General features: G+C 39.8%; 1 protein-coding gene across 2 annotated transcripts in view; it reads left to right on the top strand.

Moving 5' to 3' along the window:
* The first annotated feature begins 1453 nt into the window (after positions 1–1453).
* ELMO2 (engulfment and cell motility 2) overlaps positions 1454–23661 on the top strand; it is a 53155-nt gene continuing 30947 nt past the window's right edge. For both annotated transcript variants that reach the window (XM_031954599.1, XM_031954598.1), the window contains exons 1-6: positions 1454–1778; positions 13148–13313; positions 13616–13656; positions 19883–19955; positions 20571–20621; positions 23404–23585. In XM_031954599.1, the coding sequence (XP_031810459.1) occupies positions 13230–13313; positions 13616–13656; positions 19883–19955; positions 20571–20621; positions 23404–23585 (431 nt within the window). In that variant the 5' untranslated portion in view covers positions 1454–1778; positions 13148–13229. The remainder of the gene's footprint in view (positions 1779–13147; positions 13314–13615; positions 13657–19882; positions 19956–20570; positions 20622–23403; positions 23586–23661) is intronic.

The following is a 23661-nucleotide window of genomic DNA, read 5'->3' as shown; positions in this document are numbered from 1 at the left end:
TCACTTCAGATTCTCATCCCAGCGGTTTCTTTCTGCCAGGAATCTAGAAGTGATCAGCACCTATTAGTTTCAATACCTTGAAAAAAAGGTACTGACAGTCTTGAATCCCGGCCTCTATTACTAATTTGCTCTTGACTTTCTGTCCTTGTGGAGAAGGGGCCTACAATCCTCTTCTTCTCTCTCAGGAGCTCCTGACCCTCGGGCAGGAGTGGGAGCAGCTCCCAAGCCTCCAGTCCTTCTTCCTCCTCAGACTTCCCAGGCATTATTCTGAGAAGCAACCTCTATGGAAATGGAGCCTAGCAAGTGCTATAGCCTCAGATACTGAAGAAGGAATGTGCTTTCAAAGTCCTTGGCAATGTGAGATGGTTCAACGTCAGAAACTGATATGATCTTTACATCTAAGAAGAGGTGTTGCCATCTGCTTGGCTGCTGCACACCCCAAGGACCATGGGACCTGGGAAACCTCCCCTCTCCATGACCGCCACTCGAGCGTAAGCTCACTGAGGGAAGGACCTGTTTTGCTTTCTGTTTGTTCCCACTGGGTTAGCACGGTGCTTTGCATACAGAAAGCAGAGGCCAAAGGCTTCATTCGTCCCCCACGTTTTTGCCTGTCGCTCTTTTTCACGTATTTTTTCTGTTGTTCTGATTCCTTTTCTTCCCTAGCCCTTTGGGATTTTGGAAGGCTTCCTTGAAGTGTAGGTAACCCGCTCTCCCACCCTTACTAGGCCTGGCCTTGTTTCCCTTCTTTGAGGGGCGGGAAGCCTTTCTTTTAACTGCTAATCGCAGCTGATGGTGAGCAGAAACAGAAAACTTTGAACAATCCCAGCACTGACTCCTCGGGCTGGGACGGGACAAGTATTTGGAGGATGTGGAGGAGGGTTCCTAGACACGGGCTTCTCCAAGGCGGAGGGGAGGCCCGGGAAATAAGGCTCCACGCGCAGTCACGATCTGGCCGGTTTTTGCCTGAAGGAGGCCTAGGCCCCAGAGCTTGGGGAGGGAGTGTGGGAAGCGGGAAGGAGGCCCTGGCTTCCCAGAGGAGGCCGGAGAGGGGAATGACCCAGCCTCCGTCCCATGCCGGGCCAATGGCAGAGCCTGCTCTCGGCTCACTCCTCCGAAGTGCCGGCGACAATAGCCGCCTCCCGCGGCGCCTCTAGCATCCCCGGCCCGGCTGCATCCCTCAGGCAGGGGCCGCTCGGCGCCCACGGCCAGCCCTGGGCTACGGTGTTATCGGGGCCACGATGGCGGGGAGCAGCGCCTCTGGCACAGGCTGTCACCTCCCACGGGGCCCCTCAGCGCCATGGTGCTTGTTGGCTATTCCGTGCTACGCGGCCCTGCCCCACTGTGCGATCGTTTAGGGAGAAAGGGGCTCCTCGACACAGCTCGAAGACCTGGGCTGGAGGTTTTCGTGACAATTCCAGCGCTAGTCCCAGCAAGTTTAAAAAAAAAAAAAAAAAAAAAAAGAGGTCCTAGCTTCCAGGCCCAAGACAAAAAAAAAAAAAAAAGAAAAAGACTCCGGTCCCTTTAAATTCCAGCCCTAGTGGGCGGGGTCCTCCAGCAGAGTCCCAGGCTTCCCCGCCGGCCGGGTAACAGCTCCACCCTCCTCCTGATCGACAAGAAATGGCCCAATAGAAACAGAAGGTGTCGGTCACCGAGCAATAGGAGCGCGGGACAGCCTTCGCGGAGGCGGGACCTTACAAGGCTGGGCCGAGGGGTCCGCCTGGCTAAGCGGCAGCCGCGGAGCCCTGGGCGCGACGGCAGGGCCCAGACTGTGGGCCCCGGTGAGTAACGGTCGCCTAGGCTGGGGCTGCAGCCCGCTCTGGGGGCGGGAGGATGAAAACCTCGGCCGAGTCTCCCTGGGGGCGCGGGGCGCGGAGGGTGAGGTCTGAGGGGCGAGAGGGCCCTGGGGACCTGGGCTGGAGGGGCTGTGGAAGCGGGGCGGGGGAGGGGAGGGGTCCCGAGCAGCTGGGGGAGGGGATTGGAGGAATGGAGCGCGGGGCGGGAGGGGGGGAAGAGGTGCAACGGGGGTAAGGGATGTCTGGGAAGGGGAATGGAGGAAGGGAGGGGGGAGGATGGGGGGAAGGATGTCTGGGGAGGGGGCAAGGATGTCTCGGGGAGATTGGGGAAATAATTGTCAAGTTATTGGGGGACAAATGGGGAGGGGGGAGAATGGCGGAGAAAGGGTGCCTGGGGGAGGGGAGAACGGGGGAAGAGGTGATCCGGGGAGGGGGGAGCCTGGCGGAAGAAATGCCTGGGGAGGGGAGAGGAGGGGGAGATCCTGGGGGAATGGGGAAGAAAGGCTATCTGGAAAGGGGGAGATGGAGGAAAAAATATTTGGGGAAGGGGGATCATCATGGGGAAAGGTCAGGAAAGGGGAGGTGGTGGAAATAGGTGACTGAGAATGGGGGGGAAAGGCTGGCTGAGTAGGGGGCAGATTTGGAAGAGCAGAGAGCCCTGAGTGGTCTCGAACGCATATGCAGGCTTTCAGACTCTAAGGTTCCTAGGATCATCTTCCAGTCCATATGGACCTGCCATTTTCAGATGAGGTTTTTAAAAAGTCTGCAAGGGCTGGGACTGTCTTTACTTTTCTGTATTCCAGCCCCTAGCATTTAGTGCAGGGTCTGGCAGGCAAGCGCCTAACTGGTGCTTGTTGATTGGGTGATGAATTCCAGGAATGATTTGCCCAAGATCATATAGCTCATAAATGACCGAGTAGTGCTCACTAATCTCCACAGAGGGCCAAGTCACAAAAGTATCTTGGGATTCGAATCCATGCCTATGTATCGTTCCCAATGAGGTGTCCCAGCGCTCTGTAGGTGATTGTGATCAATCAGAACTTCTTGAAGACGGCGTCATGTGATTGAGACACGTGACTTAGTTCACTAGGAATTGGTACGATCTCTCAATCACCCTCCGACTAACCTGAATGTTGGAGATATACCCAGGACAAGGACCCCCAGGGATGATGACCATTATACAAGATGCTTTGTAAGCTATTTAGCTCAGGCAAACCAAAGCAATGATCTGAGAGTGCACTCTATCAAAATCAAGCCTAGGATTTTGAGCTGGAGGGAAATTTGAAGATCATAGTTCCTCTAGGAAATTGTGTAGTAAAGTCAGAAGACTTGGGTTTATGCAGCCTCACTACTTATTACTGTGTTTTTGGATGAGTTATTTATCCTCTCAAGGTCTGTTTCCTCATATCCAAAATAAGAGGATTGGATTAGATGAACTTTGTGATTCTTGTCAATTCTTAAATCTATAATCTTTTGAACCACACTCTTCATTTTGTAGATGAGGAAATCGAGGCCCAGAGAAAAGAAACAACTTCCCCAATTCAGAACCAGGATTTGAGCCCAAGACATCTAATTCTAAACTTAGCATAATATCCATTGTCACTCTCTAAATTGGTGTCTAGTTACACCCAGGTTCTGTTCATGGGTTTGCTTCAGTGAACAAGAATTTATAGAACATTTACTATGTGTGTGGACATTGACCTGGAAGTGGTGTTAGAATATAGAGAAGAATGGAAATACAGACCTACGGGACACTGCTTATCCTCAGGGAACTCAGTTTTGTTGGAATTCAGTACACATTCAAAGCAGATGACATTATAAAGCAGTATTCAGTATGATTAAGTGAATAGTGGGTGGTGCAGACAGTAAGTGCCAGTTTGGTTTTAGAGCAGCAAATGTAGAAGAGCAGATGCAGACTCCTAAAGCAGCTGAGGACCTTACTCAGATACATAATAGTGCTTCAGAAAACGAACAATGATACCACCACCTTACATTCTTATAGTGGTGTTTTTGGTTTTGTTTCTTGTTTTAATTTCCAAATGTATGTCTGTAGTTTTCTGTTTTTACCACATTCCTGGCAGGCAGCAGTGTAGTAAAAAGAGCAATGAACTTAGAGTCAGGAGATCTGTGTTCAAATCCTGACTGACACTTAGTAGCTGTATGACTCTGGGCAAAACAGTTAAACCTCTTAACATTAATCATCTGTAAAATGGGGAAACATAATCACACACCTATGAGGAAATTGCCAAATAAACTTTAAAGCATTCTTGAAATGTAGGGTACTTTATAGCTGAGGGAACTGAGATTTATTTGCCTTGTATTAGTTCCCTGATTTTAAGAGATGGAAAAGTAGAGACTTAGAGATAAGTGACTTATCCAAGGACATATTGCTGATTGGCGACATATCGCTTAGGGATGATAGCCTAGGAGTCTCATGAAACCTAATATTATATCATCATATTATACTAGTAGTAATGGCAGTCTCTTTGATTCACTTAGGATTGTTTTCCCTACATAACACTGCCTGCCTCACATAGTCCTGCCTGAACTTCTTGGACTTCTTGCTAAGTCTTATTAGCCTGTTAAAGGGGGACTGTTGTTCTAAAGCCCCAGCTATACTCTTCACCCTATGTTCTTTTTTTCTTTTCCTTTTTGGAAGCCCCAAGTACTGAAGGAAGTGGTTCTGTGGGCAGACCTTTGCTAACTCTACTGTCAATAAAGGAACCAATTTTCCTGTGTTCTTGCTTTATCTATATACAGTATTATCTATATACAGCTGACTAAGCCAGCTATTTTTTTTTTCTGCTTAAGACGGATTCTAATTTTCTCTTGCCCTCCTGAGTGGTGTAATATAGTGGGATAGAAGGAGAGAAGTGATCTCAAAAGCCAGGGTTGGCTAAGAAAACTCCCCACTTTGTTATGAACTCCTCCCTTCTATCCTTTTTCTACTTTGTTGTTGGTTGTGGTTTGCAAGTCCACTTCTGGGGTGAATTTCTACTTACTACAAATTTTGACTAAATACTGACAAGACACATGAGTCGGTTTGTTTGTGTGGTGGTGATCTGCTGATACTTCTAGCAATAAATGTCAGAACCTGAATCTGTTGGTTAGTCAGATCCTACTCTAGACGCATTGTGGTCTGCGTGTTGGAAGCTGAGTCAGTGCTCAGATGGAGAGAGTTCTGGGGAAAACCAGAGATACTAAAGGTGGTATTGGTGATTAAATAATGGGTGTGCTCTCAAGTTTCTCTCTTGATGATCTTTCCTAGAATCATGTAATGTCAGAGATGGAAGGGAACTTAGTATACAGATTAGAATGAAAGGAAGAACATTATTAGAACACAGAATGGCAGAATTCAAAAGGAACTTTAAGTCCCTTATTCTGTCTAACCCCTCATTTCACAGATGGGAAATTGAGTACCCAAAAAAGTGAAGTAACATAATTTAAGGTCACAGAGCAAGTGTGGAAAAAAAAGATTTGATCTCAAATCTTAGGATTTCAAGTGCTTTCCACTATAATGGGGAGATTTTATAGAACCAAATTTCCTTCAAAAATGTCAGTAAAGAATCTTAGAACCTTTTCATTAAAGGATTAGAGGGTTTTACCCTTATTGTGCCTTCCTCTTGTCCCCTAATTTCTTGGTAATGGGACAGTCATTTTTCACTTCCTTTTTTAAGATGTGCACCATCATAATCCAGCCCTGTGAAGTAATCATATCACATTTATGTGATTTATAAAAAAGTCAAGGAGTTTTTATAACTATAAAGTCAAGGAGTTTTTGTAACAATGACAAGTCTATAAGCACATCTTTCAAATTCCCTTTAAAAGAGTGTTCCATCACTCTGTGATGCCCATTCTTCTCACTATGACTTTGTGTATGAAACTTGGGTTTTAGTTCTTCCTAATATGTAGCTAAATTATCTTCCTTAGATCAGTGCATGCCAAAGGACTTCTTTTCCAATTTGCTTGTGATTTGAGTTTTCAAAGGTTTTCTTTTATATCCAATGCAGAAAGGGTGGGAAAAGAGTCATTTTATTGAGAATGGGCAAATTACTTCATTGTCCCCCTGGGGCTGGACTGAGAGACACAGCTCAGCTATCCCTGGCCAATTTCTCCTGAACTCTGCACTACTGCTGAGTAGAAGAGTGAGAGAGGCTATTTATAACCTTGTGAATTTTGCAGTGGTAGTTGAATTGCTTCATCCTGATTTCCACTTCCTTTCAAAAATGAAAATGAAGAAAATGAGCAAGCATGGGTTCTCTGTTGAGAGGGCTTATCTGGAGGGAGAATAATCTTCAGTGTCAGCATCCTAAACACACACACACACACACACACAGTGCAAAATTCACGTGAAGGAACATCCTAATATGTGCCCTGTTGAATTGTAAACTCTAGCAGATGGGTTTCTGTAGATGGGTTTCTTTTTCTCCCTGCTTAGGTGCCAGCATTTGCTTATCTGGGTCAGAAGACCCAATCTCTTGCCCTTTTCAAGAAAAGTCTAAATCAATAGGTAGTAGTTATAGTGAATCATGTTTTAGCTTAATATATAAAAGACTTTCATTGCAATCTGAATTATCCAACAAAGGAGTGAAAGATCAGTTCCCTGATCCTGTAGCTAGATGGCTTAGAGGCTGAATCTGCATGACCACTTAGAGAAGGATTTGTATTTCAGGTGTTTTGGATAAGACCACTGTCAGGTCCCTTGTGGCTCTGATGTTCTTTGATACTGAATTAGATTTAGAGAAATAGTTTAATGTGGAATGATTCCTGTTGGATCCTTTGAGAGAAAACATTTACCAGGTAACTGAAAATTATTAGTCAGTTTCTTTTACCTTAGAAGTCATAAGCAGACATAGGTATAGTAGTAGTGATTTGGTACAGCAGTCCTGTCTATTATATGATTTAAATTTTCAATTTCATCTTATCCCACTTAGATAGATGTCAAGTCACTGGTTTTTAACAAACTGAATTTCTACCTTCAAACAGATGCTGTTCTCTTCAAAACAATTCCCTTGAGAAATCATATACTTATCCCACAATACTGCTGTTGGAAGAATAAGGTGTTTGCTCAAGCTGGTTGGTGCTGTTTGGGGTCAAAAATGACTCTGGAAAGTAATGAAGCTAGTTTCTTGTCCTACTTGTGGAAAAGCTCAGAAAGCCGTTCCCAAAGAGGAGTTCCAAATGTTGCACAATGAAAGCATTGTTGGAATAAATATGTAGCTTCCCAAAGGGTCTTTTGAAGAAGACAGTGCTCTTTTTAGTATGTAACTTCTTACATAGAGTCATAAGATTTATAGACTTTTAGAACCAGAAAGAATGATAGATAGCATTTCATCAGGCTCATTTTATAAATTAGGATATGGAATGCAAGAAGCTCTGGATTGAGGAAAAAACTTGAGTTCTAGCCTTATCTCTGCCAGTTATTTTTGTGAATCCAGTGATCTAACTTCCTCTCTGCCTCTTATTTTCTCTCTTTAAAATAAGAGGGGTGAACTAAATGATCTCCAGGGACCCTTCTATCAGTAATGTTCTAATTCTATGTCCATATTTATATGACCCAATAGTGGCAGAGCCAGGCTGAGAGCCCAAGTTTCTTAACTCTGTTCGATCTTCTTTCCACTACACTGTGCTGCTTACTTGTATTTAGAAGTCAATCTTGTTGCAATAGAATTATATCTTCTAAGTGGACCTCCCTCCCCTCTCCCCAGACTCTTGGGGTTAAGTGACTTGCCCAGGATCACACAGCTAGAAAGTGTTAAGTTTCTGAGACTCAGGTCCTCCTGACTTTAGGGCTGGTGCTCCTTCCACTGCGCCACCTAGCTGCCTGTAGACCAATTTTTTAATGGGTAAGGATGCCCGAATCAGTTAAATTGTAAATTCAGGGTCAATTTGGAATTCAATCTCTCTGTTGTGTCCCCAACCTCTTGTTTCCAGTTATACCTTTGAGACAGAGGATTTACAATTAAAAGAGTTGCAGGTGTGTAATGATGGCCAGTTCTGTTTTGTGTGCCTCTTGTGAATATGTGCATACAAAAGCCATAAATAGCAAATCAGATCTCTGGGGCCCTCAGGTCAGACTGAAACTGTTCTCCTTCCCCATGAGATGTCTTAGAGGTAAGAGTTGGCAGTTTCTATCTCCCATTCATTGAATTGGTTCAGAGAATGTTGGTGTCTCAGCAATGTGGTCTTATCCCACTCAGAATATGGTAGCCCATGTGGTAGCAGGTGGTATTTATGATTTCTCTCTTTCTGAAGCTTATCTGTTTTTCAGCCACTCATAGGTCATTCTTAGAATTCCCTCTTGCTGAACTCTTGAGTGTTAGTCTGTACTTCTCAGACCAATATAGCTCTGAATTACAACTTGGCAATTTGGAATCATGTTAGAAGGAAGAGATACAGAACAAAAGAAAAAGATGGTTAGACCATGAAATATTCAATCTGGGAGATAGTCTTGATTGGATCTGAATCTGTAATTTCATCAGTGTAGAGAACTTCATGTATGGAACTCGTGTGCACTGATGCAGTTTGGCAGCTGTTTTGTGACTTACAGACCCAGAAAATTTCTGAGGGTATTGAGAAGTTTTGTGATTTCTGAACACTCTTGCCATTACATCTTAACAGTTCTCAGGGCAGCATGATAGAATTTAAGAGTTAGAAGAATTGTTATAAAGACCAACTGGTTCAAGTTGAAGAAGTTGAGACCCCAAAAGGGGGAGGTAACTTAATCTGCTTATCGGTGGCAAAGATGAGTCCCTAACACTAGCTTGCCTCTTCTTATTCCAGGAAGACTTGGCAATTACTGTGGAACTCTTGGTTGCTGACTGGCTGGATAAGTGTGGAAAATTAACCAAAAGTTTTTCTTTTAAGTAACTGGGCTTTTTGCAGATCTGTAGACTGGGAGAATACTTTGTGCAAATGTCCTTTGAAATCATCCATCAGTTTGGTGACTAACCTTAATCTGACCTTGGAGGGAAAGGATGCTATAGCTATCACTTAGAGTACCACTGAGCCAGAACTAGTTGCCTAGGATACTAGTCACATGGCCCATCCTCCAGCCTTGCTTAAACTGGGATTCATTTTTTCCCCTTCTTTTAAGAGAGAATTTTTCCTTTTGAAAGCTTTGTCATAGATTTCCAAGTAGTGCCATGTACAACTATGTGCTGCTCCTAATCTGATCCTGTTTTTGTTGCTTAGATCTAAAGCAATGAAAGTCTAAAAGGAGATTGAATTGTGATCTGAAAAATCTGACTTAAGAATAAGGTCATAAGATTTTAGAGTTGGAAGGGATCTTAGTCCCACTCCTTTTTACAGAGGAACTACTGGATCCCAGAAAAGTGAAATGACTTACCTAGGGTTGCTAGGGAATAAGTGGCAGAACTGGGATTTGAAAATAGGCCTGTTTTTCTATCTAGAGCTCTTTCTAAGACTGCAGAATTCAAGTAGCACAGTGCCTCTTTTTAAAAAAAAAAAAGTATTTTTCCCAATATTATTTTATTTTTCCAAATACATGTAAAGATAGTTTTCAGCATTCATTTTTATAAGATTCTGTGTTTCAAATTTTTTTCTCCCTTCCATACCTTCCTTCTTTCTAAGAAAGCAAGCAATATGATATAAGTTAAACATATACAATCCTTCTAAACATATTTTCAAATTTGTAATGCTGTGCCAAAAAAAAACTCAGACCAAAAGGGAAAAAAAACTATGAGGAAGAAAAAGCAAACAACAAAATGGTTAAAATAGTATGCTTTGACCCACATTGAGTTTCCATAGTTCTTTCTCTGGATGCAGATAGCATTTTCATCCCAAGTCTATTGGAATTGCCTTGGATCCTTGCATCGCTGAGAAGAACTAAGTCTGTTACAGTTGATCATCAGATAATCTTGTGGCTGGGTGCAGTGTTCTCTTGGTTCTGCTCACTTCACTCAGCATCAATTCATATAAGTCTTTCTAGGATTTTCTGATATCAGTCTGCTCATTGTTTCTAATAAAACTATAATATTCCATTACCTTCATATACCTTAACTTATTTAGCCATTCCCCAATTGATGGGCATCTATTCAATTTCTAGTTCCTCACCACTACAAAAAGGGCTGCTACAAACAGTTTTTGGATATGTGGGTCCTTTTTTCCTTTTTATGATTTCTTCAGGATACACACTCAGTAGAGACGCTGCTAGGTCAAAGGGTTTGCATAGTTTGATAACCCTTTGGGTGTAGCTTCACATTACTCTCCAGACTGGTTGGATCAGTTCACAACTCCACCAATAATGTATTAGTGTCCCAGTTTTCCCACATCCCCTCCAATATTTATCATTATCTTTTCCTATTGTTAACTGATACAGCATCCCTGATAAATGAACATTTAGCCTCTGCTTGTGTGCTGTGGAAGACAGGGACCTTACTAACTTTTTATTATTATTATTGTTATTATTAAAGCTTTTTATTTACAAAACATACATGGGTAATTTTTCAACATTAACTCTTGCAAAGCCTTCTGTTTCCCTTTTCCCTCCACCCTCTCCCCTAGATGGCAGGTAGTCCAATGCATGTTAAATACTTAAAATATATGTTAAATCTAATCTATGTATACATATTTATACACTTATCTTGTTGCACAAGAAAAATCAGAACAAAAAGAAAAAAAAAACTGGGAAAGAAAACAAAATGCAAGCAAACAACAACAGAGTGAGAATGCTATGTTGTGGGACCTTATTACCTTAAAAGGATTCTATTCCCTTCCATTTTTGTGTGACATTTTTGTTGTTTACTATATTTAGTACCTTCTTCCCCCCTTTTATTTTTTCTTTTATTGTATTTTTTTCCCTTTTTTTTTGTTTTGAGAGGCAATTGGGGTCAAGTGACCTGTCCAGGATCACATAGCTAGGAAATATTAAGTGTCTGAGGCCAGATTTGAACCCTTCCATTTTTGAACTTCTCCGTCTCCTTAACTGGATCATTATCCATGTTCACCCACTATGTATGGATGTACCTCAGTGATATCTCTTTGACTCTTTTTTTTTCTACAGTCATTTTTTGTTGATTTCATTAGCTCCCATGTTCAGTCCTATTCTCTCTAGATTCCCAGTCTTCTATTATGAACTACTTGCTGGAGAGCTCTACTTCAATTTCTTATAGACATTTCACATTTAGCATGTCTAAAATAAAGCTCATTATCTTTCCCCAAAACTTATCTCTCTTCTTGACTCCCTAGTTTCTGTGGCAGGAGCTGCTATCTTTTTAGTGACTCAGGATGACAATCTTAAAGTCTTTTTTTATTGTGGTGTTAAGTGACTTTCCCACGGTCACACAGCTAGCAAACATTAAGTGTGTCTGAGGCCATATTTGAATTCACGTAGTCATGATTCTAGGATTGGTACTCTAATGCCATCCAGCTGTCCCAAATCTTAGTTTTTGACTCTATCTGAGTCTTTTACTTTCTCTTTACTTTCTTTCTTTCTTACTTATTTACTTACTGAGTCTCTTTACTTTCTCTCATTCCTAGCAATTTTTTTCTTTACCCTGTCTCTTGTAATCATTTACCTCCACTTACACAGCTACTACCACAGTTCAGCACAGGGCCTTATTACTTTTCCCCTGGGTTATTACACTAGCTTCCTAAGTAATTTTCCTTTTCTCTCCACTTTCTAATCTGTCTTTATAGCTACCAAATTGATTGCCCTAAATCACAGGTCTAACCGTATCACTTCCTTGCTCAAAAATTTTCAGTGGCTTTCTGTTGCTTCCAGTAAATAAAATGTAAACTTCACATATTTTCTCCATATGTGATATTTCATCTTCCATTTCCATGCTTTCGTATAGGTTGTCCCAGGTGCCTGGAAAGCTCTTTCTTTTCACCTTCAACTGTTGGAATGCTTAGCTTCTTGAAAATTCACTCCTCTCAAGACTCAGCTTAGGTTTGCCTCCAAGTAAGGGTCTTTGCTGAGAATTAAATAGTTAAGTATTTGTTGACTAGGTTTGACTTGACTTTGAATGTCCTGTGAAATCTGTCTTTCTGATTATTTTCAGTGGTTCTGGTTCTACCTTTTGGGGTTGTCAGTATATAACAAGTTAGCTCCTTTTTCTACATGAGTTCACTTCACATGCATGTAGCTTGTTTTCGTCTCCTGACCACCTTTAGTAAGGAAGTTATTAAGTAAGTAGCCAGTATAAAAGGACAATAGCAGGAAGAAAGATTGCAAAGTCACTTAGAAACTGTCTCCTAAATCAAAGGAATGTAATTTACAAAGTATATTAACCAAAGTTCACATCCCGGAAATCCATGATTAATCAGCAGAAGCCATCTAGGTGCTGCTGTCTGGTTCTGGTCCTATGATATGTAAATTCCAGATCTTCACTGCTTCAGACTAGCAGAATATTTAAAAGGTGCTGAAAGCTTTGCCATTGCAACTTTGAAGTTTTCCCTTTGAGATAATTTGTTTGTAAATAAATTAACCACAAGGTGGCACTGATATAAGTTGATCTGTTTCCCCCCAAAATTCTATAAAATTACATAACAAACTCTTCACTTCCCGACACCCTGATACTCTTCTATGTCTTAAAAGGTTCTTGCTACTGAGTGCTCCCAACTCTAATTTTATCTAACCTAATAATGGTTGTGTGAGTGATATTCTCTGCCTCTCATTCTCCCCATTCTCTTCAAACTATCTAACTCCTTTTACCACTCTATTCCTTGTTCCTAAGCCATCTACGTCTGTATCTGTCTCCACTTCTTGGCTGTTTGTCTCAGTATTTTCTGTGTTCTGCTCTCAAACTCTTTGAGGTTATTTAAATGTGATTGCTGCTATTTCCCTGCTGCCAGTCATGGTCTTTCCTGGTGAGTACCCAAAGAACTAGGCTTCCCTGACTATTTCACAGTTTTATAAATTAATTATCAGTTCATCCTGTCTATCTTGTCTTGCTCTCTGCTTAAAGGTTTCTCTTCTCCAGAACAAACATTCCTGATTCCTTCTTTGAGCATGATCCTAGATGTCAACATTCTTAAAATATGAACTGAGAACTGAGCATATTTCAGATTTGACCTGACCTAATTTTATAAGCCTGCCTTCTATGTTTTAAAGGTGCTGCTAAAAATGGATATATTCTTGTGAGAGCTACCTGTCTCCGATGTTTATGACCTCTTGTCCCTAATACAAAGAAAATAATAACCTTCCAATAACCTTAAATCTCGGCTGGCAGCAGTTGGGATTAAGATCATTCAACCTAGATAGTCTCTTACAAATGTATCAACAATCACATTGAATATTCTTCATCTTTGAACTGTGTGTAACAAAAGAATTAAAAGTAAGATTATTATGTCCTGTGACTTTTCCTTTCTGTCTGATCTTCTCTCTACAGGTAGCTGAATTGGGTTTTATATGTGTGTATATAACCAGGGACCCCCATTTTCTTCTTGCATCAGAGGAAGTTGGGTCCATTTATGAAAATGCCACCCCCATCTGATATTGTCAAAGTGGCAATTGAATGGCCAGGTGCTAATGCCCAGCTGCTGGAAATTGATCAGGTGAGAGTTTCAGATGTGATAAGAGAAGAGAGTGTATGTATATGTTTGTGTGGGAAAAGGAAGAAAGGAAGCAAGGGGGAGCACTGAAGTCAGGAATAAGCCTCAGCTCTGAAGATTTTGTCTGGTAATTCTGTGCTAGAAGTAGATCAGGTTAGCTTGTACTAAAATTGCTTATTCTTTAATAAAGGCAATTATTCTACTCCTCTCTCTTGAGATAGTCCTACTTAACATCTACTCCATTAATAGCCTTGGTATGACTAGAAGGTGATCACTAGTAAGAAATTATATCTTTTTCTTTACAGAAACGGCCCCTGGCATCCATTATCAAAGAGGTTTGTGATGGGTAAGTTTGGTCCACTAATAAATTCCACAGCCCCAATTGCTGGTCTCCAAAGACTAAAGCAACACTAATGGATCTTGATAAGCATTCATTTGGCAGAGGTCTTTGCGCTAGGGTCCTACTAAGGGATTGGCAGCAGACCAGATATAACAATCTTTCTAGCCCTTAAGGAGGTACGGCAGATTAGGCAGGCTCTCAAGACCTCTGGTAACAGTTTTCTGCCAATTGCAGTAGCTTGCTCTGTTTTTATAAAGGTTTGCATAACAAATGAGGGATTAACAATTCATATACTTCACTGCCCAAGACTGCTTACTATCCCCACTTTAAAAAATTTTTAATTTCATTTTTTAAAATGAAAACTCTACCTTCTTTCACTGTTTCCCACCCCTAATTTATAAAGAAAGAAAAAGAACCCTTGTAACATGGGCATATTCAAGAAAAAAAATTCTTGCTTTGGGCAAGTTAAAAAAATACATATGTGTCATTTTGGACAGTGAATCCATAACATCTCTTTCAGGGGATGGGTAGAATGTTTCAACATTCTTGTGTCACAGTTTCACAGCTTCTTTCATTGAAGCACAAACTTGTCACCAGTTCTATTATCCCTGTCTAAGGATATAGTTGCCATCACCAAGGAAATCTTTTAATCACCATATTCTTTCAATTTTTTTTACTGTTTCTACTCCCTGCCATGAAAATTGATGCATATTTTCATGTGAACATGATGTAGTCACACAGGAGAACCCTTTTTTCCCCATGTATATATTATTGACATAAGAATGGGGCTCTTTGATTTTAGCTCTCCACTTTAAAAAAGCTGATCTAAAACCTAAGATTGCAAAATGGATTATTTAGAATTATAATAAATTTATAAAGTGCCCAAGCCAAAAAGTATAGTTTTTCTTATGTTTTATGGAGATTTTTTCAAATAGTATTTTATTGTTCCAAATACATGTAAAGAGTTTTCAACATTTATTTTTGTAAAATTTTATATTCCAGATTTTTTTCGTTCCCTCCTTTACCTCTCCTCTCCCCAGGACAGCAAGCAATCTGATATAGGTTAAACATGTGCAGTTTTTCTAAATATAATTTACATATTTGTCATGTTGCACAAGAAAAATCTGATTAGAAGGGAAAAAAAACACAAGAAAGAAAAAAAAATCAAACAAAAACAACAAAAGGTGAAAATGCTATGCTTTGATCCACATTCGGTCTCCATAGTAGTCTTTCTGGATTCAGACGGCACTTTCCATAGAAGTCTATTGAAATTGCCTTGAATCACCTCATTGTTGAAAAGAGCCACGTCCATCAGAATTGATCATCTTATTATCTTCTTATTACTATGTACAATGTTCTCTTGGTTCTACTCACTTTACTTAGCATCACTTACTCATGTAAGTGATCCAGGCTTTTCTGAAATCAGTCTGCTCATTATTTCTGATACAACAATAATATTATATTACCTTCATATACCTTAACTTAGTCAGCCATTCCCTAGCTGATGGGCATCCAGTCAGTTTCCAGTTCCTTGCAGTTTACAAAAGGATTGCTACAAACATTTTTGCACATGTGGGTCCTTTTCCCTCTTTAATGATCTTTTTGGGCTATAGACTGTCTCTACTAGACAGTGCTGAATTCAAAAGATATGCACAGTTTGATAGCCCTTTGGGCATAATTCCAAATTGCTTTCCAGAATGGTTAGATCATTTCACAACTCCACCAACAATGCAATAGTGTACTAATTTTCCTACCTTCTCTTTGACATTTATCATTATCTTTTCCTGTCATTTTAGCCAACCTGAGAGATGTGAAGTGGTATCTGAGATTGTTTTAATTTGCATTTCTTTAATCAATAGTGATTTAGAGCATTTTTCATATCACCAGATAATAGAACTGGTGACAAGTTTGTGCTTCAATGAAAGAAGTTGTGAAACTGTGACACAAGAATGTTGAAACATTCTACCCATCCCCTGAAGGAGACGTTATGGATTCGCTGTCCAAATAGAAATAGCTGTAATTTCTTCATCTGAAAATGGTCTGTTCATGTCCTTTGACCATTTATTCACTGGGGAATGCCAAGCTGTAAAGTTTAGAGGTTGAATTCAGTTTCCTTATGGTACAGAGGAGGAAGCTAAGGCTCAGCAGAGAGATGACTTACCCAAACTCACACAAGTTAGTGATGGTTCACACTATAATCTAGATCCCTGGTTTTTACCAAATTATTATGAGAGAAATGTGGTTAGAACTTAAATATCATTTAGTCTAATCCTCTTGTTTTATAGCAGCCAGAGAATTGAAGTGATTTCCCTAAAATCAAAAAAATCTCAGAATTTTCAAATTGGAAAATAATTTCATTAGTCTTCTGGTTTAGCTTGGGTTTGAAAAGAAGTTCTGCTATACCATGTCCTACAAAAAGTCAGTCTGTATTTGAAGATCACCAGTGAGGAGGACCCCACTGTCTGTCTAGGCAGCCTGTTTCACTTTGTGTAGCCTTAATAATTAGGAAACTTCCTGAGTGTAGTTTGGTGGTGCAGTGCTGGGCCTGGAGTCAGGAAGACCCGAGTTCAAATCCAACTCAGACATTTACTAGCTGTGTAACCCTGTGCAAGTCACTTCACATTTGTTTGCCTCAGTTTGCTCAATTATAAAATGAGAGTAATAATAGCATTCAATTCCCAGGGTTGTTAGAATCAGACGGAATAATGTTTGTGAAGTGCTTAGCACAGTGCCTGACAAATAGTAGGTGCTATGTAAATACTAAATGCTAGCTTATTATGTATTATTATTAACATCAGGCATACATTTATCTTATTGCAGCTTCCATACATTAGTCCTCTTTCTGTCCTCTGTGGCTAAACAGAATCAGTCTTAATTCCTCTTTCACATAAATGCTTTTCAGATATTTGAATACAGTTATGAGAATTCCCCAAGTCTGCTCTTCCCCAGCTAGTTCTTTTGATCTGTCATCATGTGATATAGATTCAAAATCTTAACCATCTTTGCTGGATATTTTTGGAAACTCTTGAGTTTATCAGTATCCTTCCTAAACTTCAGAGCCTAATACCGCTCAGGAAAGCTGTGCTCCTAATACATCCTGAAATCCTGTTAGCTTTGGCAAACTATATCACCAGCTCATACTGAGCTTGAACTCTACTTAAGCTCCTAGAACTTTTTCATACAAGCTACTACTGTGGCTAGTGCTTTTCCCATCTTATACTTGTGAAGTTGATTGTTTTTAACTGGTATATATGTTTACACTTATGTCCATTAAATTTCAACTTCTTAAGCAGAACCAGGAATATATTATACATAGTAACAGCAAGATTGTGTGATGATCAACTAGGACAGATATAATTCTTCCAAAACAATTCCAAAAGACTTTGGATGGAAAATGCCATCTGCATCCAAAGAAAGAATCCTGGAGATTGAATATAGATGAAATCATCACTTTTTTTGTTGGTTTTTTTGTTTTGTTTTGTTTTGTTTTGTAGTTTTTCCCTTTTCTAATTTTTCTTTCCTAGCATAACTCATATGGAAATATGTTAAAATGAATGTATATGTATAACCTATATCATATTGCTTGCTGTTGAGGAGGATGGAGTTAAGGGAAGGAGGGAGAAAAAAAATTGGAACTCAAAATCTTTTTATTTTTTTGAACTCAAAATCTTACAAAAATAAATGCCAAAAATCATCTTTACATATAGTTGGAAAAATAATATACTATTAAAATAAAATTTTTAAAAATTTCAACTTTTTGGCAGGATAGCGTAACAAATAGAGGACTGACTTTGGAGTCAGGAAGATTGAATTCAGATGCTTAGGTAGAATACAAATACACACTAATTTATATTTTAATGTATTTAACATCTACTGGTCATCCTGCCATCTAGGGGAGAGGGTGGGGGGTAAGAGGTGAAAAATTGGAACAAGAGGTTTGGCAATTGTTAATGCTGTAAAGTTACCCATGCATATAACCTGTAAATAAAAGGCTATTAAATTAAAAAAAAAAATACAAATACAAATACACACAATTTCCCTATCTACCAGTTAGTGACCCAGCTGGAAATGAAATTAAGGTTTGCCTGGCAACTTGACTTGTTTTTAGTGAAGCCATGGTGGGTCTCTGAAATCACTGTTTCCTTTCCTAGATATTCACTAACCCTTTCTTCAATGTTCTGCTGTAGCATTTTCTTAGGAATCAGAGTCAAAGTTACTGGTCTGTAATTTTTACCCTCTCATCTCTTTGAAGATTGTGATGTTTGCTCTTGACTAGTTGGGCATCATCTCTCTTCTTCATTGCTCATGACCCTGACCTAACCCCAGTCATGTATTTGTATCTATTAGCTTTTTTAGTACAGAGCATATCGTTCCTCTGGGCTAGGACACTTGATTTTTTTCAAGGGCACTGGGTATTTTTTACTATCTCTTTTTGTGACTTAGGAATCAGTTCCAGTTTGCCAATTCTGTTTTGTCATTTTCAATCAGTAGAAAGATCATCCTTAGAAAAACTAAGCAAAATGACAATTAGCCAATTGTACCTTTTCTTTGACAGTTATTGTTGTCCTCTCCTCTGTAGGCAGTGGTCTTATGCTACCTTTGGTCTTCCTAATCCCTAATATTGATTTTTTTTTTCTGCTGAGGCAATTGGGGTTAAGTGACTTGCCCAGGGTCACTTAGCTAGGAAGTGTTAAGTGTCTGAGGCCATATTTTAAACTCAGGTCCTCCTGACTTCAGGGCTGGTGCTCTATACACTGCACCACCTAGCTACCTCCCTAATATTGATTTAAAAAAAAAAATCCTTTTGTTTTCCTTAGTTTTTTATTTTTATTTTTTCAACCTGAGCTATTTCTGAGCTGTAGCACTCCTAACATCCTTACAGGATTGAGCTAGGTTCTTTATTCATTCTCTTTTACCTGCCTATGCATGCATTTTCTATTAATTTATTTTTAAAAAATTTAGGTTGATTGAGCTCCCTATTCACATAACTCTTCAGGTTTTTCTTCCTCATTAAAATTGTTTCCCTTTTTGTGACTTCAAAGTATCATTCTTGCAAGTTTTTTTTACCTCTTCTGGACTGACTTGGCCAATGGAATTTTGATCCACGAGATTTTATGTAGCCTTTTCCCACTCTCTTTAAAATATTCTCTTCCCATATTTAATAATTATTTTAGACTTAAAATTGACTATCTACTGTTTCTCTCTTATAAACATTAGGGAGGAAGAGTCGTTCAAGGTTTATATCATTTCTATTCCAGCACTCAGTTTCTGCCTGCTAGTAAAATATCATTCTTCAAAAGGGGGGATGTGTTCTGGAATAGGAGAATATTCTAGAATGAATCATTATTGAAATAAATCAACACATCATTAGCTACTCTGTTTTTGTTAAAGGGTGGGTTCCAGAAGATTTCTGGATAATTGAAATTTTCCATCCGTACCATGTTATGCAAGTTCTTTTTATTTATTTTTTTATTATAGCTTTTTATTTACAAAATATATGTGCATAGGTAATTTTTCATCATTTACAGTTGCAAATCCTTTTGTTCCAACTTTTTCCTTCCTTCCCCCCACCCCTTTCCCCAGATGGCAGGTTGACCAATACATATGTTGAAGTATAAGTTAAATACAATATATGTATACATGTCCAAACAGTTATTTTGCTGTACAAAGAAAATCGGACTTCGAAATAGTGTACAATTAACCTGTGAAGAAAATCAAAAATGCAGGCGGACAAGAAATAGAGGGATTAGGAATTCTATGTAGTGGTTCATAGTCATCTCCCAGAGTTCTTTCGCTGGGTGTAGCTGGTTCAGTTCATTACTGCTCTAATGGATCTGATTTGGTTCATCTGTTATGCAAGTTCTTGAAGTGCTTCCTGATCTCTTCTATCCAGGTAGTCTGTAATATAGTAAAATTCTTTCTGTTTCTCCCTCCACTTCACTTAGATACTCTTTATATTTTTCCCCTCTGGTTCGTGGGCACAACTGGTCACAGCCTATAACTAAGCATCTAAAAAATGCTTTACAGAAGTTAGACTGTCCTTTTACAGTATGATTTGATTTGATTTAAGAGACATTGATTAATACTTACTGTACATGGGATTTTGCTTTGGACACGAATTATTTTTTAGAACTGCAGCTGGTGGGATGAGTAGGAGTAATGTGGGCAGATACTGGATCTGTATGTATGCATGTGGTTTTGTTTTGTTATGTGTTTTTGTCCTCTTAACCAGGTGGTCACTACCAAATCCTGAGTACTACACTCTCCGTTATGCAGATGGCCCTCAGCTATACATCACTGAGCAGGTTAGTACTGGAGAAAGGGTAGGCAGTGAATTTGGGCCAGTTCTGAAGAGAGCTGTTCCAGAGGTTGCCACATCTGTGGGTTTGCTGGGTGGAGCTTCCCACATGCAGGGTATAGAATTCTTTTCTGATTGGGTGACACTATACCTTGAATCACAGGCCAAAGAGATGGAGGCACCCTTAGACCATAGATAGATTTTATGAACTTGGAGCATCAGTGCCAGGAGCAACTTTAGCACCTACCCTATCTGAAGATCATTTGGTTCATTTTCTCTCATTTTACCATTAAGGAAACTGAAGCCTAGAGAGAAAGGGTCAGTGATTTGTCTAAGGTCACAAGGCAAGTCAGGGACAGAGTTGGAAGTAGAATCTAGACCTTCTAACTCCCAGTCCATTGTTGGCACTGTTACACCATACTAGCTCTGTCTGTCCTTTTTGATTGGAAATCTTTTCTTCCCAGTTCAATTGGCATAAGCAGGGACAGTAGCAGCCCATTGTCTCTGTGAAGGATTTGCCAGACTCTATTACATCATTCTTTAATAAAGCAAGCCTTTGTTGCCCCCGTTTGCTTGAAAGCTTGCCATATTACATTCTTATTTGTTATTTCTTTGTGCTCAGACCCGCAGTGACATTAAAAATGGGACGATCTTGCAGCTGGCCATCTCACCAGTAAGTAATCTCCCTATTTGTGACCATAAGTTCTTAGATCAAGCCAGTAGTCTTTTGAAATAACCTGACTTTGAATGTAAACTGAGTGTCAGATACTTTTCTAGAACAAATGGAGCATTTTTCTATATTCTTTTTTTTTTTTTTTTTGGCTGAGGCAATTGGGGTTAAGTGACTTGCCCAGGGTCATACAGCTAGGAAGTGTTAATTGTCTGAGGCCAGATTTGAATTCAGATACTCCTGACTTCAAGGCTGGTGCTCTATCCATTGTACCACCTAGCTGCCCCTCTGGATTCTTTTTGAAGTCAGTTTTCTGAAATAGAAAATATAGTAGTACTGCTTGAGAGGCATTGAGATAGCTTCTGCATTTGTAGTTGGATGGTTCTCAAAAAACAAATGAATTGTTTCATTCTGCAACAATTTTTCCCATCATCCTTATCTTAAGGACCAGTATTTCACAGAATTACAGAAAGGATTAGGGGGTCTCCATATTGAAAGAGGAAAAGAGTTAGGAAGACCCTTATTTATGGGAGGAGAGAGAGGTTAAAGAAGTAGCGGTGATGAGCACACAATGGATCCTAGATTCACCAAATAGCAAAGGATCTGTTATGTGTTCTGGCATAATAGGAAATAGTTTCCTAGAGCACTTTGAATTATTTCTTTGTTTGCTATATGTATAACATGTCATATACCCTTGACAGTTAATTCCTTGAAGACAGGGACTATCTTATCTTCTATTTCACTGGTATTAAGCACAGGACATAACATATATTTTGTTGTTGACTTTTTGATCCTTTCAGTCAATCAACAGGCATGTATTAAGCACTTATTATGTGCCAGAACCATATTAAGAAAAAGGAATACAATGAAAAAAGTCAAACAGTCTCTCTCTTCAGTTAGCTTATATTTTAATGGGAGAATGACATGAACACATGTAAATATATACATTATTATTGTATAGTTGTGTCCAGTTCTTTATAATCCTGTTAGGGGTTTTCTTGGTAAAGATACTGGGAGACTTCTTTGTGGATGAGAGGAGGCAAAGGCTTCCTGAAAGAGGCAGCTGGACTTTGAAACATGGGTGGTAGAACGGGTAATTCGGCTAAGGGAATGTACTATGTTATAGAGGAAAGCTGTGCTTCACTTTGCATCACTATGAGAAATCTGCCAGAGGGGCAGCTAGGTGGTACAGGGGATAGAGCACTAGCTCTGAAGTCAGGAAGACCTGAGTTCAACTCTTACCTCAGATACTTAATACTCCCTAGCTTTGTGACCCTGGACAAGTCACTTAACCCCAGTTGCCCTAACAACAACAAAAAAAGAAAGAAATCTGCCAGAGAACTAGCATACATGGCTTCCATAACATTCTTGAAAAATCCTCTAGACCTCTACTTGGATGAATAGTAGCAAAGAAAGAGAAAATCACTCCTATTTGTATAGCACACTACATACATGATCTCATTTGATCCTTTTACATCTTACAGAATGTAAGTTCCTTGAGAACAAAAACTGTTTCTTTTTTTGTCTTTGTATCCTCAGGGCCTGCATAATTCCCTGGCATGCAGTAGGTTTTAGAAACTAGTTGTTGATTGGCAGATAAGTGTAAGTAGTATCCCTGTTTTACAAAAGAGGAAATTGAGGTCCAGGGAGGATAAGTGAATTGCTCAGCTATGAAGTGGCTTTGAAAGGTTTAGAAGCCCCGGTCTCCTGACCCCTAGGTTGTCCCTTTCATTATACCAGTCTGCCTTCAGAATAATCAGTGACACTGCTGCATGTAGGAATAGTTTATTCAAGGTAGAGGAGTGCTTATTTTTATAAAGATTTTATTAAGAACTCTTTTCTAGTGTTATGCTTTTTCCTTTGGGCAAAATATGAAAAAAACTTGAATAACCATGTTGGTCTTGGCACATTCTGTTTTTCATCCAACCCCCTTCTTTTCACTCCCACAGTCCTTAAGTCCCTAATTACTTCTCCTCTGGACTATTGTAATAGTATTCCACCTGTTCTTTCTGCCTCCAGTCTCTCCCCTCTCTAAATTAACCTCATTTAGCTGCCAAAATAACCATGCTAGAGGGAAAATCTGATCAAGCCATTATCCTGTTCAAAAATTGAGTGGCTTCTTATTATCAATAGGATAGATTACCTCTTCCTTCGCTTGGCATTTAAGACTTTTCACATTCAGATTTCAGCTTACCTTTTTAATCTTCTCTCGTTCCACTCTCCCTCACAAATTTTCCATTCCAGTCCTATTGGATTACTTTGTCCCATAGTTCTCTTCCAGCTTTATCCTATATTCTCTTTCCTCCATAGTTGGTGTTGCTCAGTGTCACTGATACCTGAAGTGTACTTCCTGTAGAAATTAACTTTTTTTAAGGGCTAGTTGAAATGCCATCTCTTCCACATAGCTCTGTCTGCTTTCCTAGCTGGAAATGATTATTTTGTTTTCTCTCCAGATTTCTTATAGTATTTTCCCTAGGCCTCTCCTTTGTTCCTATTTCATTCAGCCTTTTATCATACTTATTTGTGCATGTGATATCCCCCTTACTAGATTGTCCTTAAGGACAACCCTGGTGTTTTAACTTGGTCATCCCCAGGCCCTACACAGAGTAGGCTACTGATAGTTTATTGACCTGCCTCAAATGCAATTAATGGAAAAAATGACTCTGCTTTAGCCTCAGTCACTTAAGGACCCCAAGATTTGTCCCCAATTCAGGAATCTGCCATGAGGAACAGATGAGGGAAAAGTGGGCAGGGCTGATAACGCACTTGTGATCTGATTTTGTAGTCTCGGGCTGCACGCCAGCTTATGGAGAGGACACAGTCATCTAACATGGAGACTCGGCTGGATGCTATGAAGGAATTGGCCAAACTTTCTGCTGATGTGACCTTTGCCACTGAATTCATCAACATGGAGGGAATCGTGGTATTGACGAGGCTGGTAGAGAGTGGCACCAAGCTTTTGTCTCAGTAAGTGTGTCACAAGCCCTGTCCTCAGGGCTTCCTGAGAGAGGAGGCGGCCTTGTACTGTGACAATATGAGGGCT

This window comes from Sarcophilus harrisii, chromosome 2 (genome assembly GCF_902635505.1).
Source record: "Sarcophilus harrisii chromosome 2, mSarHar1.11, whole genome shotgun sequence".
Lineage (NCBI taxonomy): Eukaryota > Metazoa > Chordata > Mammalia > Dasyuromorphia > Dasyuridae > Sarcophilus > Sarcophilus harrisii.
The sequence above is the reverse complement of the archived record's forward strand: the minus strand, read 5'-3'. Positions and strand labels throughout refer to the sequence as shown.